General features: G+C 38.1%; 2 protein-coding genes across 2 annotated transcripts; one reads left to right on the top strand and one right to left on the bottom strand.

Annotated features, from left to right (window-relative positions):
* Positions 1-1,068: 1,068 nt before the first annotated feature.
* On the top strand, positions 1,069-11,784 carry LOC124159003 (MIP18 family protein galla-2). Its single transcript, XM_046534472.1, has 3 exons — positions 1,069-1,331; positions 1,435-1,514; positions 11,373-11,784. The coding sequence occupies exons 1-3, from the start codon at positions 1,205-1,207 to the stop codon at positions 11,646-11,648; spliced, it is 483 nt and encodes a 160-aa protein (XP_046390428.1). The 5' UTR covers positions 1,069-1,204; the 3' UTR covers positions 11,649-11,784.
* LOC124159001 (mitochondrial inner membrane protein OXA1L) lies at positions 11,686-18,374 on the bottom strand. The gene is made up of 8 exons (XM_046534469.1): positions 18,256-18,374; positions 17,613-18,135; positions 17,390-17,533; positions 13,937-14,022; positions 13,689-13,853; positions 13,502-13,609; positions 12,100-12,265; positions 11,686-11,999 (listed from the first exon to the last, which is right to left on the bottom strand). The coding sequence occupies exons 1-8, from the start codon at positions 18,334-18,336 to the stop codon at positions 11,824-11,826; spliced, it is 1,449 nt and encodes a 482-aa protein (XP_046390425.1). The 5' UTR covers positions 18,337-18,374; the 3' UTR covers positions 11,686-11,823.
* Positions 18,375-18,516: the final 142 nt, after the last annotated feature.

Genomic DNA, 18,516 nt, shown 5'->3' with positions numbered 1-18,516 from the left:
ACGTCCTGGTCATATTCTAGATTCCTATCCCCCGGGGACATCTTTATCGCTATTGCATTACGAGTTTCCTTTTTAGTTTCCTTCCCTGAAACTAAACTGATCTTCGCCCAAAGACCTTCGTCTCCATTCGTATCCAATCTCAGTATCACTTTCACCGCGTGCAAAATTAGGCTAACAAGAGGTGCAGCTAAGAATTAAGGATAAGGGGGGGTTTTAGGCGCAATTAATACTTATGGGTGTGGGGGAATTGCATACCCGCCAGGGTAAGTGGGAGTTGCGGGGGCCCTTCACTAGAATTTTTTTAAGATAAATGGTTCAAAATGGTGAGTTTTACGGCATTCTCCGGGATATTTTATTAATCCTCACACTATTCTATAAGTTATATTAATCCAATTACGTAAAATGTATTAAACAATACAATTTCTCTGAGCTCTTGGGGAGGTTTTATCCCCCAACTCCCCGCCCTCGCTGCGTCACTAAGGCTATAAACAGTCCTATAATCTCTGAATTCTATTGCTTTCTTCTTTTTGGTAGCGGAATTAGAATGATCTTCATGAAATTCTCCAGCCAACATCCCTACTCATTACACTTAACTAAGAATAAGTTTATATACTACGTTCTTCTAGTTCGAAAAACCTCTTACCATCTCTCCCTAGATTTTTCAGAAGCTCACACGGGACAGTTTCCACGCTCATTGCTTTCCTGGCCTCCATATCGCGAAGGGCTCTTCAATTTTCACGTTTAAGTTTCCCAGCTCAATATCTTCTCCATCCACTGCACTTTCCTCTTCCAAATGCAGTCTCTCCGTCCGGTTCCTTCCGAAATTCAGATATCCTCCATGTATTCCTTCAATCGAATACCATTCTTCGACAGTTTTCAGCTCTTCCGGCTATGGTTTAAGTAAAAAAAAGTGTCTCTTTGCTGCATTAATTACCCATTAAACATGAGTTGCACTTTTTAATGGTCTTAACTTTATACGTGCGGACTACATCTCCCGTAAAACATAATTGAATTTACCTCCTTGAACGAAAACGTTTTGATTGGCTATGCGAATGACAGTTGACAACACATATTCGCAAGTGTAATTCACGATGCTTAACGCAAATTATGATATAATTTGGTGATTGTAATTCGACTCATTTTCATTATTAAATCGTACTGCGAGGAACTCTTACACTGTGAACGAAATCTATCCATCCCAGCAATGGAAAAATCTGATCGCCTCGAAAATGTCAACCCAAAACTATTTAGGAAGTGCGACGAAAGGATATTATCATCTGAGGAGCAAGATGAAAGTGTCCCAGACGAATTCGATAACAGAGAGATTTTTGGTAACTATTTTTGACATATTATTTACGGAAAATATATTTTTTCTATTATATTTACGTCCTAAACTATCCCACACTGGTGACTTACTGATTTTCGTCCTCGTAGATCTTATTAAAGGAATCAATGATCCTGAGCATCCTCTTACTCTCGAAGAATTGAATGTTTTGGAGCTGAACAACATCCAGGCTAGTATGAATTTGATTTTTTAAGCCTCGTAAATCCAGCAGGTAGAAAGCTTAATTCTTTCCATTGGTGATTGCATTTTGATCGTGTATGATAGTTTTTTTACTCATTACATTTTATGAGAAATAGAGTAAATCATTTCTCAGTATTCTCTTGCTTATTGTGTTGCCTAATTAGGAGATCATATTCCGAGTTATCATCATATCCCGTGGTTAATTTTCCGATAGTAACTATATCATTATTAAATTGCTCAACAGTGGCATGTTTTGATAAGGATGTAAATTTGTGTATTTGTTCTAGTGTATCATTTTTTAATCCACTTATCGAATAATTTATTTCATCTTGGTGGAAGTGTTGTTTCTGGCGTCATCATTAAGCTAAATGATAACATATAGTTTTAAAAATAGTATAATGAAAACTTCCACATCTACCAGGGGCGTAGCCGGGGGATTCCAGGGGGTGCGGACCCCCCCCCCCTAAACATGAAAACACAATTATTTTCCTTCATAAAAGAAAACAAAATATTGAAAAATCACGAATTTATGAAATATTTCTCTAACAAATGAAGATTTTTCGATTATGAAAAGTGTTAACATTATTTTAAAACCCATTACATAGTACCCTGCTTTTCAAAAAATTTTACCCCTGGTTTCCCCCCCCCCCCCCCCCCCCCGAACTAAATTCCTGGCCACACCACTGCCATCTACTCAGTAGTACAAACTTTAAGTTCCAACCCATCTCACTTTCAAATCATTAGTGTTACCATGGAAAAAGGAGGAGGTCTCCGGTCTCCTCCTTCTTCCATGGTATTACTATCAAACCAACCAGTTGTTAAAGAAGGAACAAAAAGAGTAAATATTGTCAGATCCAAAGCCATTTATTTTATTTAGTTCCTGGTAGGTGTCACTAAGTGTTTAAATACTGTAAAGCTAGGTTTACACCTGCGAGAAAAGTTGTGTGAGTGGTGTTGCATAGTGTAAACTCACAGATGCAATTTTTCCTGAGAGTTGGACGTGAGCTATTGTCACTGTTGGTTGTGACAGTTGGTATGAAATCTGTTTACAAGTGGCTGCATTCGGTGCAATTTCAACTCACGAAAGTGGTCCCTCCCGTACTGTGGTCAGTAGCTTTTTACAGTGCCATGAAGTAGACGTGCGCAAACTGCTGCTGCACTAGTGTTACTTGATTATTGGCATAGAGTACATAGACAGAAAAAAAGGAGGAGGAGTAACTGGGTTGAGGAATGGATTGATAGCAGGCAACATTTGAGAGCTTTCATGGCTTTAGTAAATGAGTTACAAATGGAGGAGTGTCAACAGTTTAGGAATTTCATCGGGATGTCTGCTGTAGTGCTGGAGAATCTGCTCTGATCTGATCTACTTTGTTGGGCCATAAGTCCAAAAACAGGACACTGTTTTGAGGGAATCGGTATCAGCGAGTCAGCGGCTGATAGTTATCCCACGTTTTCTAGCCTCTGTTAAGTATAATGGTTTTTATTCGTTATATTGGTACATATTAGAGTACATAGACAGAAAAAAAGGAGGAGGAGTAACTGGGTTGAGGAATGGATTGATAGCAGGCAACATTTGAGAGCTTTCATGGCTTTAGTAAATGAGTTACAAATGGAGGAGTGTCAACAGTTTAGGAATTTCATCGGGATGTCTGCTGTAGTGCTGGAGAATCTGCTCTGATCTGATCTACTTTGTTGGGCCATAAGTCCAAAAACAGGACACTGTTTTGAGGGAATCGGTATCAGCGAGTCAGCGGCTGATAGTTATCCCACGTTTTCTAGCCTCTGTTAAGTATAATGGTTTTTATTCGTTATATTGGCCTGATTGTATGTGTAAGTATCCACAGTAACCAAACAGAGAGAGCGATTTAGACCAAATTGGGTATGCAGTTTTAGTTAATGATTAACCAGATACTATATTTCCCTTTTTCAGGTTGATTTTTAAGTTTTTTTTGTCAAAAATAACTTTTTTTAAAAACTAATCTTTAGAAAAAATTATCTCCAACAATTTTGATTAAATTTAGGCTGCACTGTTTATAGCCTACTGAATGCTTAATAAAATATTTTAAACTGCGTGCGAAAGATCTGCAGAGAAAAAATCATTCGCCTTGACCGGAATCCCGATTGTGCATTGCGGGTGACTCCTGTAAAAGTTATTACAGCGGCTAGTCCCGGTGTACTTTAAAAACTAGTCGTAAACTGCATCTCTCCTAAAGTTGTCGTTCGAAAGTTCAATTATTATTTTCTTCAAATTTTATTAGAATAGCTAATACTAGTAAAGTAGCACAATTGTCCATCCCAATCTACTTGAGAGAAAATTTGTTCCACTGAAATGGTACCAAGCATAGCTATATGTTTGGCATTGTACTATCTATGCACTATCTTTGTCATACAATCTACAATTTTTAGGTGATTCCTATCATTCTGTGATGTATTTATTCTTCCTGCTAATGTCACGCTAAGCTTCCTGATGATTTTTCACTCGGTTTCTTTAATCTTTCAGTGTCACATTCCACAATATTTCGCTTTCATCATATAACGTAATAAGTTTTTTTGTCTCCAAGTCTGACCATTTCTAACTACTTTGCTCAAGGGGATTTTCCATCCATTTTCCCTTGATCCATTAACAAAACACAACACGACACATAAAAAACAACAAATTACAGGAGACTCGAGAGACAACACAACTACACTTCAGCTCAACCTCCGCAATACTGTCGGGAAATATCTACCTCGGTGTGATCAGGCGACAGTGCGAGCGCGAGACATTGCTAGAGCTAAGTTTCATGTTTAGACCTGCAAGTCGAAGTGTCAGACACTCCACCGCCCACCTCCCGGCACTTCTCGCGACACTGCTCGCCGGCCTGTTCACACTTGCAATTTTGACTGTCAGACAGAAAAACCTCACAATTTCTCGCAGGTGTAAACCTAGCTTAACACTACAACATATGACTGGAGCTGCTAAGCAAATTAGAAAAATGAATGAGAAAGTAGGGTATACTTGAACGTTTCGGGGAAGAGACTGATCCCTGGCACATCCTGGATCAAATCCAAAGGCAGCATGAGAGGGAGTGTGTTGAAATATTATTGGCTCACATTTCAAAAGTGTCCTAAGTCTGAAGTCTTCTACAAGATCTCACAAAACTCATGAGCTTTCCACGGTGCTGAATTTAGGTTTGTCAATGATTTTGACTCATTTGTGAATGAAGTTGGGGGAAGGCTGTCGTGATTCAAACATTTCATTTCTTTAATATCCATCCATGACCGTAACACCTTTTTCGATAACTTGGAATATAGGGTTTCGCAGCGAGATTCGTTGATGTCGACGACTTTCGGGTGCAGCTGTGAAAGGTTGCATGACAATGCCCAATACGCAGCTGCACTCGAAAGTCGTCAACATCTTTTTTGAAGAGGGGCAATACATAAAATGGAGGGAAAGAAGACATGTTTGACTATGTTCTCTATAATTTTATGAATAGGGTAGTTTCCTTCATCAAAGAAAACGAAAGGCATTGATTGCGATTCGTTACCCACCATTAGTGTATTCATAATACACAAATTATTTGGTTTTTGAAATACCGGTTTAGACGAATGGCAAGGGTCAAATTTTATCCTCATTTGAAAAAGGCCAGATTGGCACCCATGCGATGCCAGTCCACGTGACGTCACAGGGACCTAGTTTCTACACGAGAGGATAGGAGTTATACATCGTCTGAGGTTACCAATGCATGCATGAGGCACAGAGCTCAGGGAAACATGTCTTAATAATCACCTACTAAAACTGGCTAAGGTCGGAAAGTTTTCTTCGTTTGATAAGGTATTAATAAACCTTTTTTAAGCCAAGCGCTACCTTTCAGCAAGGTACTTAGCTACCCGCTGGCAGCCTGCGACGTATCAGCGCTAAGCCTCGCCTCAAGGTCACCTCACCGGGCGGGAGGGGGAACCAGAAATACGACGTACGGAGATATTTCCCGGCATTCATACTTGAGCGTCGCGTTTTCGCGCGCTTGAAATTTTTCACTTTTCATTTAATCGCGAAAAATAGATATTGTCATTTAAAAATCTAAAAGCGTGAAATACGTACTCCAGGAGTAATAATCTTTCGATTAAGGCAATAAAAAAATAATAGGAAACCACCCTATTAAGCAGGGGTGCATAATGGGGAACTTGCATGAATTTTTTTTATTTCACAGGCGGATAGAAAATTATTTTCTGAATACAACAAAGAAAACCGCATGTATATCTGAGTTTTCCTTCGCGAGATATTTAATGATAAATATTACGAATTTTAAAGCGCGGGAAAAACTACCTCACCCCCCAAGCCACTGCCGACGAAGCCTCGATGACGTCAAAGGTGCCTAAACATCACGCGAAGCTATTGTTGTGATTGTTTATTATAGTTGCCAGCAGTTGTGAGAGCTTCGTTTGTTATACGTGTTGATTATTTTATATTTAGAGATAAATATCCGACGATAGAGGCTTGGAAGCCCTCATATTTTGCATTATTTATAATATTAATATCTGAGTACGGGCATAAAATATAAAACTGGAGCAGTTAAACCAAAAATTATATAATACCTAAATAACATCGTGGTAGGAGTCTGAGCCACGGCCATTGGAAGGGGGATACGTTAATTGTAAGTTGATGTTATCGACGGCATATCATTCATTTAAGTATGCAATTAGAAGGATTTTGATGTTTACTGATGTCCGCTTAGCTTTTATATACAATAACTTCATCCGTTTATTCGTAGGTACCGGAGAATTCGTCGTTTAGGACTATCTGTGCTTGTATTATGGGATGAATTCCAGTCAATGCAACTTTTGCTCGCTGATTGGAGACATCTAGGAACATTTTTGTGCCAAAATAGTGTTATTTTCAACGTGACGTCTCCGGTTAAGCTACTGATAATAATCACAGTGCCAGTGGTTGTAATGCACAAAGTTTGACAAGGTTGAAAAATATCGGCCAAGAGTTATCAGTGTTCCATCGTGAATGAATTGTAAAAAGTGCTATTACGCTATCGATAAATATCTAACAGTAGTGTAAAAATTGTCAGTGGCGTGCTAATCTCCGTTGTTCACCGTAGATATGACATTTCACGATCACGCTATTGAAATAAAAACTGTGTGTAAAGTTTGTTATTCCATTATTTCAACGAATAGTAGTGAGAAATGTCACCTGTGTCACTTGTGTGGGCTAATTTAAGGGTTTAAATCAGTAAATAAATAGTTGTATTCATCATAACGAGTTCTGTTATTGTAAGTTGTACGTGATGAATATAAGAATGTGACAGTGACATCCAGTTTTTGATAAGAGTATTTGCCTATTTCCCGCTATATTTTTATGGTATATGCTAGTATTTTGTTTATGGATTTACCTATATTATTGAAATAGGTTGTAGCTTGTGTGTGTGTTGGCAGCGGAACCGATCGCGATCTCACATGTGGATTGTGTGCAGACTGTTTTGCTGTGCATTCGTACCGTAGGACGGATAGGACTACCTTCTCCGCTAATCCGGCGTTGCCAAATTCAACAGCACAGCTTACTCTAATGTCAACAGCACAGCTTACGATCGTTATCCTCCAGTATTACAAGTTTCTTTTACAACTCGATTTGCCGCCAACATATAGCAATAATTTGTCTTAACAAATTCCATGAGGGTCATGGCATCAATTTTTGGTGTCCTAACATCCTATGCCACACGCCTTATAGGCGGCTTGCGGGATATTATGTAGACGTAGATGAATTTCAGGTGTACTATTCGAACGAGTGGCAACGTTATCATCCATTTTTCTGATAACTAAAACACGAAGTGAAACGCTTGTACTTCATCATCCCGATGCCGCATTATTAATATCCCAAGTAATAATCTAGGCACAATAGCAATAGGAAAACTTGCCCAAGAATAACAGAACAAAATTAAGTGGCGATTAGCGGCTAAATACTCCCTCAAAACAAATTTTACTCCAAGCGCTCAGCGTATTTCCCTACTCCCCACGGTTGTTTAGGCACCTATGACGTCACGCCTGGCCTCGGCAACGCTCGGGTGTCTTCGCGCAGTGGTCGGCTCAGAGAAATTTTTCTCGATTTTAAATGCAATTTTTTTATTTCTTTTGATATTGAATGGAGAAACTGAAGGTATTTTTGCGAGCTAATGCATCCATTTAACTTATTCAAAATAGTTTTTAGAGCAATCTACGACCCATGCAAGTTCCTCATTGAAATTTTGGTGCAGTCAGTGTTGTGAAATTCACATTCCAGTGGATTATCACAAGCATTTAAATAAATTCTTTGGTAAAAATATCATTTTTAATTGCAGGGAAAGAGTGAGCCATCTTGAGAGGGATAGTCACTCCTTCTCTATGCAGAAGCACAGAATAATTCAAGTCTCCGAAGAATTTAATTTGATAGTTGGAATTTTGCCAGCCTCAAAAATTAAGAAATTGGTGTAGGGCAAGAGAGGGAAAGACATTTGACTGGCATATTAGGCACCGTAGGAAAAATTTCGCATCACCATCTCTGGTTAACAATCCGAAGATTGGTTTAATGCAGTTCTCCATTCAATACTCCTATCAGCTATTTTTTTCACTCCCACGCATGTCTTCTATTTAAATCCTTCTTAACCTGCGCCTTGTATTCAATTAAAGATCTTCATTTTCCATTCCTGCCATTTACTTGCCCCTCGGCGATTGTCTCCATCAGGCCTTCATGTCTCAAGATGTGGCTCATTACATCTTCTTATTACAGTTTTGGTGATGCTACTCTTCTAAAGGCTTTCTCATTGCTCACTCAGTCGATCCATTTGAGTTTCATCAATCTTCTGTTACACAACATTTCAAATGAAATTTCTCTGACAATGAGATCTAAGACTTCCTGCAAAATCCTTGGTTTTTTTGTGACGACTTTTCCTTTACCAAAAACTTCTTCACCGGCAGCCTGTACTCCACATCTACTGTTTTTCCATCTCTCTTCCTCTAATTTTTCGCTCATACCCTCTCTAAGTTTGTTCTTCACTGCTGTCTTCATTTTTTTTTTAATTTGCTGTTGCATTTCATCATAACAAAATTATGGTCACTGTTTATATCTGTCCTGGGGTAGCTTTTAGTCCTTCATGTGGTTCCTGAGTCTTCGTTTCTCTAGAATGTAGTCAATTTGAAATCTTCTCATGTATCTTGGCAGCTTCTTTGCATGGGATTTGTTAATAATGCATTGGCAACAATCAGTCTGTGTTCTGTGCATAATTAAATTAGTTGTTCTCATCTTTCATTTTGGTTTTCAATTCCATTTTTTCCGGATATTTTTCCATCTTGAACTTCAATAACAATGGTATTCGTATCACCTAAAATTAGAAGGTTTTCTTCACCTCCTATGTACTTGATTACTTATGTCACATCTTGGTAGACAAATACTTCTTTATCGTTATGATCCCAGTTAGGCATGTAAACCTGTACCACTACGGAAGGTATGGGTTTGGTTTATATCATCATCAATACTATCCTTTCATTAAACTTCAGGTAGCTTTTCTCACTTATCTTGGCTCTCTTTCTATATTATCCCCACTCCTGCATTACCATTTAAAAACGGTGGGTTTATCATTCTGTACCTCCCCTATGAAAGTCTTCTTCTAGGGCCACTTAATTTTGCTGATTCTTAATGTCTCTAGGTTCGCTCTTCTTATTTTCACCTTCAAGTTTTCCCGCGAGTAGAAATTGTTCTTACATTCCATGTTCCTATCATTAACGTTCTATCACGTTTGACCAATGCACCCTCTTGAGTAGTCCCTGCCCATAGATCCGATTGGGGGATTGGTTTATTTTCAGAATAGTTTACTTGAGAGAATTCGATCCTGTCATAGTACAAGAAAGTGAGCCGAGTCATTTTGACTCTTTGGGATTGTAATTTGATAGTTTCCTCTGGCCTTCCGCGTAAAAGTAATACAGCTATTAATATAAATGATATTACGCTCATGGTGGAATGTGTCTCACTACTTGCCTATGTGGTTTCAATCTTCAGACATAAGAAGAGGAGCTGTCACCCTGTACTGTGGGTGCTTAGAGGTATAATAGTCTGCCTCCTGTTGCCTAGTCATGGTATCTTTAAACACTTCGGTATCATATAGATGGCTGACCTTACACAAGGGTAGTACAATACCCCCTTGGAATGCCTATTGCCTATGATATCTTTCCTGGAGTGCTTGTTGGAGAAGTAAACTTGCTTACCTTGTTGTTAACCTCTGTCTTAAGGTCAATCCAATAGCCGCAGTGGAAGTACTTGGTGGCTTTAAGCTTAGCTGTGAGAAAAATTCTACTCAATTTAATAATTGGTCACAGTACCCATTTTTTCAATTTTATTCATCCCTGAGTGTGTTATATGTTACCGTATTTGACGGCATATAAGACGCACTGGCATATGAGACGCACCCTTATTGAGAAGGCCACACACAAGGAAAAAAAAGTTTCAATAGTCCGCACGACCACAATAACTTAAAATGTGGTTTCTTTTAGTTCTCACATTTCGTAAAAGCTAAATAAACAATCATTGAATGCAATTACCAAACATTTTTATTAAGGAAAATTAACAAACGGCAAGCTATTTTGAACATGATATGTAAATTTCAATAATGAATAAATGAGTGCACGGCAAGCAATCAAACATAATACAAAATAAAGCAGAAACCTGCAGTCGCCAAGTACGTATCATTTTTTCGGTAGGTGGTGGACCGAATTGCCTTGCTGCTGCTCTGTTTTCATGCACTTTGGCATAGTTTAACACTCCTAGTTTATACTGAATTGTATAGCTTAATCTCTTGTTTCCTGTAGTCATATTTTCAGGGTATTTTTTTTAAACAAACAGTTTTAAGCACCGATACCGACACGTTTATACAGAGTAGCACCGATACTGACACGTGTGTCGGACATTATACGTTGAACGAGTAATTCAATGTTGTACTATGTGCTACTCCACGCTTCTCTGCACAGAGGGCACTAGTTTTGTTTACTTTTTGACGGGAACGGTGCGGTGTCGGAAGGAAACCGCCCCAGTTCTCTCTATTGAGCTATATTTTTGTTGGCAAAAATTTAGTTAAACCTGATAAAATAATTATGGTAGATGCAGAAAAAGTTGTGTGTGTCTAGACCTTTATCCGGGCTAAAAATAGCATTCAGTATTGAAAGTTAACCTGTGTCCTTCACGTATAAGACGCAGGTAACTTTTTTGAGACCAAATTTAGGAAAAAAAAGTGCATCTTATATGCCATCAAATACGGTATTTCCTATTATGGAAGGTTTATAATGTATAAATTCTTCAATTGTTACCAGGAATTTCACATCTTCTCTTTTCAAACCTTATGCTCTCCTCTCCATTCATCCCAATTCAATATATCTCTTGTGATCCCAATTATTTATAGCATCATCTATGTGTTTCTTTTAGTCCCATCTGTTCAGGAATAGTTCCTTTTCTATTTCAAAATGCTTTTTTGTAGCTGCACGTCGTAGGTTTAATGAAAAAATGAAGGATATGTCAAATAAGATATTATTAGTTTCAACAGTTCTAACTTAATGATTGCATAGAATCTGCAGATTTAAAATAAGCTGTTATATTTTGGTTTCCTGAACCCTTTACTTTTTTAAGGGTAAGGCAACATCTTTACGGCAGATCTCTTATTAGTCAGAATAAATAGAGAGAGTAAAGAGAGGTGTGAATATACTCTTACCCTTACTGGAAGTATTTTTTATTTGGATGTGCCATTATTATTTAATTATATCTTTTTCAATCTCAAAGAAAAGTTCAGAATATCAGAAATATTCATAACCCTCCTTATTAATTTGAATGTTATACTGATTTCAGGTGGATAATATAAACAATGAAGTCAATGTATGCTTCACTCCTACGATTCCTCACTGCAGTATGGCTACCTTAATAGGGCTTTCCATTCAAGTGCAGCTGTTGAGAGCTCTTCCATCTAGATTTAAAGTGTCTGTGCAAGTGACTCCAGGGTCACATGCTTCAGAAAATGCTGTGAACAAGCAATTGGCTGACAAAGAGAGAGTTGCTGCTGCCCTGGAGAACTCTTATCTCTTGGAAGTGATCAATCAGTGTTTAACCATGAATCATGGTGGTTAGGTGTGAGTTGGCCTCCCAAGTGATTTTAATCATTCAGAGGTTTTTTCTTTTTTATTTCATTAAAAAATTATATACATAACAAGTAGTTATAAATGATTATTACTCTTTATGCACAATAAATAACTTATTTTTGTAATGTGTTCTTACTTATTTTGAAAACTCTCTATTTGAAGGTCTAAGACTTAATTTTTGTACTGCTGGGTTTAGCATCCTTAGCAGCTATAATGTTTTCTTTTGTGGGATCACGCTTGTAAGTTTTTTGAATTGGACCTCTACCAGCTTTTAAAAATTGCATTTCATCATATCTTTGCCTTTCTTCAAGCGTATTAGTTATCTTCATGTTTTCCCAAGCTGAAAATGAAGCAATAAAAATTTAGTTATCGTTTAGTTTATCAGTTAAGGACAAAACATTTAATAATAGAAAATTTTTCTCATCCCAAATTATTCTTACAATCTTTAAATCCTTTTGTAAAGCCTTTCGGCTTTATGGGTAAATTTTCTGCCTGATGATTAACTAATTTCTCAATTTTAAAGTATTCCCTAACCGCTGGAATTCTGAGAAAAGCAACTTGGCCAAGTGAAATGAAGTTAGATGATACCCAATAGCAAAGGATAGCCTGAAAAGAATGAAAATGATTATTTATACTGTTTTTTTAATCTAAGATATTACAATTGAAAAATTATTAATACAATAAACAGTGATACCTAAACACAATTGGATGGACCAATGAATTACGGATCCAGCGTATACATAAATCAAAGCAAAGTAAAATCATGAATTGGTGAGAGGTGTCCATAACAGCCCTGCAAATTGGTCTCCATGTTTGCCAACTCTCACTCAGTAGCTGCTAAATTGAATGCCTACATGCAGATTTCCAAGACTGAACTCACTCACCCACTTCTTCACTGTTCTGTTCAGTCTGTCTTCTAGTTCACAGTCAGCCCACCTAGTAAGAACATACTCAGCAGCTGCTCAGTTGCAGAATGTTTGCTAATTTCACCCAATATTTATTCACGGTTTAACTACACATTTAGCTTCATTGTGAGGATGTCAGCTTCATTGAATTTTTTCCATAATTAACAATACAAATAAATGCCTTAATTTTCATTATGTTATTACATATCTACCAATTGAGAGATTACCTCAACCGCATTTCCACAACACATGCCTATACTGGAGTAACTTGGTTTTTGAATATCAAAGGAGCAAGCAGCATGCATTAAAATCAAGGGAGCTTTGCAGCTGTGAAAGCAAAGCTTAATTTCATGCAATTATAACACTCTGTATAATAGTTGTTGACTACAGTTGTATTTTGCTCTGAGTCAAAGATTACGTCACCAGAAAGCTGTCCCTCGAAGAATTTCTCCAAGAAGGAGCTGGCTTAGGCAATGATTCAAAACTGATTGACTGACTTTGGCAGAGTACAACGTTGAGTTTTGCGAGAATCTAGTGACATTTATGGTAGACTGGCAGGCACGTAGCTAGGTGGGGGAGGGCTCCCTGAAATTTTTTACTTAATGGCAATACCTGCTAATTATCCTTAGTAGAGACCACTAGCCCAGATTACACACCATGTTTTGAAGTCGTTACATTTCATTATGTCTGCCAATAACTGACAATGACCTTATCTTACAGCACTATACAAAGCAATATGTTGCTGGTTAAAAAAATTTGTTGTATTTTACGCATGAAAATTGACACCAAAATAACAGTATAGGCAACCCTCATATCATAAAAGTATCCCCATAGGCCAATTTCTGACTATGTGCACGTGTACCAGCACACACAAAATCAGGAACTAAGAAATATAAAGGTATACACAATCAAAGTTTTCCTGTGACACCATACTCACTCCAGGGAAGTTGACAGTAAATGGTAGGATGATGACAGGCATTGCTCGCAATACATATTTCATTATTTGCATATTACTGGAGTTCAACCTAGCTGAATCGGTGCCCACCTAGAAAATGGACATTTTTAGTATGGAAATAAAATCTAAATTATTTCATACAGTTTCTCATTGCAAGAGACTTTTTTACCTCAATTGTAACCCAAAGGGTGGCACTAGTCAAAATAGGAAGAAGAAAATACTGATCAGGTACTGTGAGATCTGTGAACCAAAAGAGACCACCATCTTTCAAACTCTCAACAGGGCAGGCTGCCATTTTCCTTAATCCGAGGAAGAATGATATGAACAGTGGTGCCTGTAATCAAGATATATTTATATATCTCCACATTTCTTTAATGCTATGGAACAAGCACTGTCCTCTGATATAAACTTACTTACCTGAGCTAAAGGAACAACCATATTCTTAAGAGGATTTAGATTTTTCTCCTTCATGAATATCATCATTTCTTGGCCAAGTCTTGCAGCTGCAAAGGAAGTGGCCAATGATCAAGTCTACAACCACTATACTAGTATCTTCAAACCAAAAAATTGCACTTCTGCAGGTAAGTTTTTCAAAAATATTTTTCAGATAGAACTACCACACAGTGGACCAGAGGAAATTATTACCAGCAACCTATAAGTCTTGAATACAATGGGGAACTTGCATGAATTTTTTTTTTACACAGGCGGACAGAAAATTATTTTCTGTGTAGCGTGTGTGTGTTGGCAGCGGAACCGATTCGCGATCTCACATGTGGATTGTGTGCAGACTGTTTTGCAGTAAAATCATACCGTAAGACGGATAGGACTACCTTCTCCGCTAATACAGCATTGCCAAATTCAAAAGCAGAGCTCGTAAGCTTTTATCCGGCTGAGGTTATATCCCTCCTCCCTATTGAAATTATTTGGCCTTTTCTCTATTTTGACCGCTTAGAGTATAAAGGTTGGATGGTCATCACTAATTATTGTTTCTAATCTTGCATGATTTTAAATGAGAAAAATAAGTATCTTACAACTACTATGGGGAGAAAAGTACAATATTTACAGAACATATTACAAATTACAATATTGACAAAAGTACAGTAGAAGCCGTGCACCTTGTTTACGGAAATGCCAGTGAAAATAGGGGTGTGTGGCTCACACGAATCCTCCAAATTTTAACGTAGGTCACACACTATTTTCTCAAATTCTTTTAGTTTCTTTTTTAAGAGTTTAGCATCAAAACTAGGGAACCTTTCCAGGAATTACATTTCTAACATTATTTAATACATTCAGCACGGAGCACATCAATTGACATGGTCCCGTCCAAGCCGAAATACGAAGCAAGTCAATAGGGTGGTTTTCTATTATTTTTTTATTGCCTAAATCGAAAGATTATTACTCCAGGAGTGCGTATTTCATGCTTTAAGATTTTTAAATGACCATATCTATTTTTTGCGATCAAATAAAATGTGAAAATTTTCAAGCGCGCGAAAACGCGACGGCTAAGTAGGAATGATGGGAAAAGTCCGTGTGATGTATTTCTGGTTCCCCCTGCCGCCTTGAGAGGTGACCTTGGGGCGAGGCTTGAGCACTGATACGACGCAGGCTGCTAGCAGGTAGCTGAGTACCCTGCTAGCTGGTAGCGCTTGGCTTAAATAAGGATTATTAATACCTTATCAAACAAAGAAAACTTTCCGACCTTAGCCAGTTTTAATAGGTGATTATTAAGACATGTTTCCCTGAGCTCTGTGCCTCATGCATGCGTTGGTAATCTCAGACGATGTAAAACTCCTACGTATTTACTCATATAGAAACTGAGGTCCCTGTGACGTCACGTGGAGTGGAATCGCATTGGCGCCAATCTGGCCTTTTTCAAATGAGGTTAAAATTGACCGTAGCCATTCGTCTAAACTGGGATTCTAAAACCAAATAATTTGTATATTATGAATACACTAATGGTGGGTAAGGAACCGCAATCAATGCATTTTGTTTTCTTTGATGAAGGAAACTACCCTATTGACGTGCTCTGCCGGTCGGACGGGGGACCTTTCTCCGCCTCCACATGTGACTAATATCCATTTCCGACTCTTCTGATCATGTGCATGGCCTTCAGCAAGCTTCCCTCTTTCGACCCGCGTGTGCCGTTTGTAAATACATACCAGTATTTGAATGGAAGAAATGGTGCAAAAACCTCTCTTGCTAGATAATGCAAGATAATTTTTCTTTCTTATTTTATCGGCCGATTCTGACGATGTTCATGAAAATTGGGCCCGCATTGAATGTGTTAACCATATTAATCACGGTAACGTTAATTTATTCACTTAGCAACGAATCACGAGTACCTATAGTAGACCACACCCAAAAAGTGCTGAGAAGTTTTTTTTTCCTCATGAGTCGGCCCAAAAATGGGGGTGCGCGGGATACACGAGGGCGCAGCTTATACGAGCAAATACAGTATATAATTTTTGCTGCCACTATCGGTATGCAAGAGTATGTTTCCTTTCTGATGGTGTGTTATTCCAAAGCCTATTTCACATTGAGGAAATTCGAATATGTCAACTCCTATTCTCCTTCTTAATACCAAAAAAGTCAGAGATGAAATACCCACAGCTTGATAGAAGTGCTGACTATAGTTGCATTATGCTGTCTACAGATTATTGCCTCTGTTGATTTATCAATGATGTAGGGTTAGAACAATAAAACATTGGTGGATTCTGGGAAAATCAGTGAACCCTGCCGGAGAAGGATGCAAGAATGCATAAAAGAGGGGGAAGAGGAAAAACACAAGGAATATTTAGCAAATAGGTAAAAGAGAAACTTTGTAGGGCATGAAATACGGTTTTTCTAATGTGCTACCGTTCACATGACCAGCTCAAGGTATACTAGATGCACGTAATTTGCCAGTATTTCATCTCCAGCTTATACAGCAAAAATAGCAATGTATGTTTGTATGAGTTCCCCTTCTCATGAATTTTATCAACGAAAAGGGTGCTAACTTACATGTCCAACTTACCCTCAGCTCAAACTATAATTGTTGGCGATACAGGATTGCTTTCCTATGACATATACTAGAATGTGGTACTTCATTATCACCTATTTTGTATCTTAAAACTGTATTTGAGTTTTCTTTACCCTAATAAAATCGTTCTGAGGCAACTGTTTTCAAACAGTCATCAAATACATGTGAGAAAACTTCAAACAGTCACTGAACTAGGAAAAAAATTGAATAGAGTCGAAGCTCATTTGAATACAGTTTGATGCCTGACTCACATACAGGTTGAAATCTTTATATACTCCACTATTAAGGCAATTGGTCCCAGCATCAACCCAGGACTACTGACATCACTGTACATATTTTCACCTGGGAAAGCCATTCACGATTAAGTTTTCGGCAGCATAATTAGAGTTGCACTTTCAAAAAAGGAATATTGAGACCTTCATGAAATATTTTTGATGCTAGAATTAATATAACCCATGGGAAATGCATCTACCATTTAAATGATCTAAGTCTGAAATAATGCCAATAATAACTACAAAACAACGACCTAGGAGACTAAAATCATAGGAATTAATATCTGTGCCATAATCTTCATAACTCAGCATGCTACCAATAGACCAAATCTTAACAAATAACGGGGAGGATCATAGTAACACAAAAAATTACTAAACACAATAGAGCTCACCAGCTAACGAGCACATGATAAAATTCAAACTTAAGGTTACAATGTACATCAATTATACGCCTTATAGAAACGGCATAAAATAACGACAGCGTCCTCTTTCCCTAACTTTAAAAAGTAAGCATGTAACTTAATCAATGAAAGTGGTAAATTACTCACAAGGATCAATTACGTCTACCATTAATCATACCTTCGAGTTGATTTCCAGTTTGCCTAGCTTCTGTCATTTTCAACTGCAAAATTTGTAACTGAGGAAGGTGATTGTTCATTTTTGCAGCATTTCTCTGAGCAATCACAACAAGCGGAAATATTAAAATCCTTACTACACAAGTCCCTATAGACCAAGAGAACAGAACATGAGTATGATAAAATCTCCATGAATCAATCACAACAGAAGGTAAATTGTAACTCACCTAATGCAATGGCTCCCCACCAGGGAAGTCCACAATCTATGTGTAAATATTCCATACAATTTTGAACAACACCCACTGGTGTCCATCCACCTAAGCCTAAACTAGCAAACGTAGGTTCCCCTACCACATCTTGCACAGCATTAACGATTTCTTGAACAGGAGCCGTAGGGGGCTCTGGAATAAAATCTACTACTGAGTCAACATTATTGTTGGCTTCCACTGACACTTGGGATACCGGTTTACTAACTCCGTCAGTTTCAGGACTGGACAACCCAGAAGATGAGTCTAATGAGTTCGTGGTATTTATTTCTGGCGATACGCTTGAAGACTGTCTGGATAATTTATCACTGGCACCTCCATTCCCTTGGGCATGACTGAGACACCGGTGGCCTGTCACCAAAGGTCCCAACTTCATCCATTCAAGTTTCGGAAATGTGTTCCGAGGATCAGCATTGACCCCATTACGCTTCGCTTTTAGACATACATGATATGTTCTCTTGTAACAGGCCCTATTGAAGTTACCCTGGGAAGGAAAATGTAGGAGATTACCTCACATTTCAGAGAGTGAAATTAGGCCTTCCGTGCGGATATAAATCAAATGATCCTCCAGAGATGAGTCTTCCGTAGTGATTTAAATACTTACCTTTGCGTGAGAAAACAACGGCAATGTTGTATTGCTCCTTAACGCGACAACGCACTTAAACTGGGAGACAAGCATGGCCATTGTTGACAAACGACATATGAAATCATGGGAATGTTCGTCGGCCAGCCATCGTTGTTATGAGAAGTCAGATAATTATGAAAAATATTCAATCATTATTCTTGTGTCAACAAATAGTGTTGAAAAATTGTTTTCCCTCCCCTACGACGAACAGAGTTCTATATCATGCAGAAGTGCCTTGGG

Source organism: Ischnura elegans, chromosome 5 (genome assembly GCF_921293095.1).
Source record: "Ischnura elegans chromosome 5, ioIscEleg1.1, whole genome shotgun sequence".
NCBI classification, from domain to species: domain Eukaryota; kingdom Metazoa; phylum Arthropoda; class Insecta; order Odonata; family Coenagrionidae; genus Ischnura; species Ischnura elegans.
The sequence above is the reverse complement of the archived record's forward strand: the minus strand, read 5'-3'. Positions and strand labels throughout refer to the sequence as shown.

What these genes read in the sequence shown, in the direction of transcription:
- LOC124159003 (XM_046534472.1), top strand. Translation starts at nt 1,205, where the DNA reads ATGGAAAAATCTGATCGCCTCGAAAATGTCAACCCAAAACTATTTAGG. An exon ending in CGATAACAGAGAGATTTTTG is followed by an intron (nt 1,332 to 1,434) that starts GTAACTATTTTT and finishes TCGTCCTCGTAG; the next exon opens with ATCTTATTAAAGGAATCAAT. An exon ending in TGGAGCTGAACAACATCCAG is followed by an intron (nt 1,515 to 11,372) that starts GCTAGTATGAAT and finishes TACTGATTTCAG; the next exon opens with GTGGATAATATAAACAATGA.
- LOC124159001 (XM_046534469.1), bottom strand. Translation starts at nt 18,336, where the DNA reads ATGGCCATGCTTGTCTCCCAGTTTAAGTGCGTTGTCGCGTTAAGGAGC. An exon ending in TGGTTGTTCCTTTAGCTCAG is followed by an intron (nt 13,854 to 13,936) that starts GTAAGTAAGTTT and finishes TCTTGATTACAG; the next exon opens with GCACCACTGTTCATATCATT. An exon ending in TACAAAAGGATTTAAAGATT is followed by an intron (nt 12,000 to 12,099) that starts GTAAGAATAATT and finishes CTTCATTTTCAG; the next exon opens with CTTGGGAAAACATGAAGATA.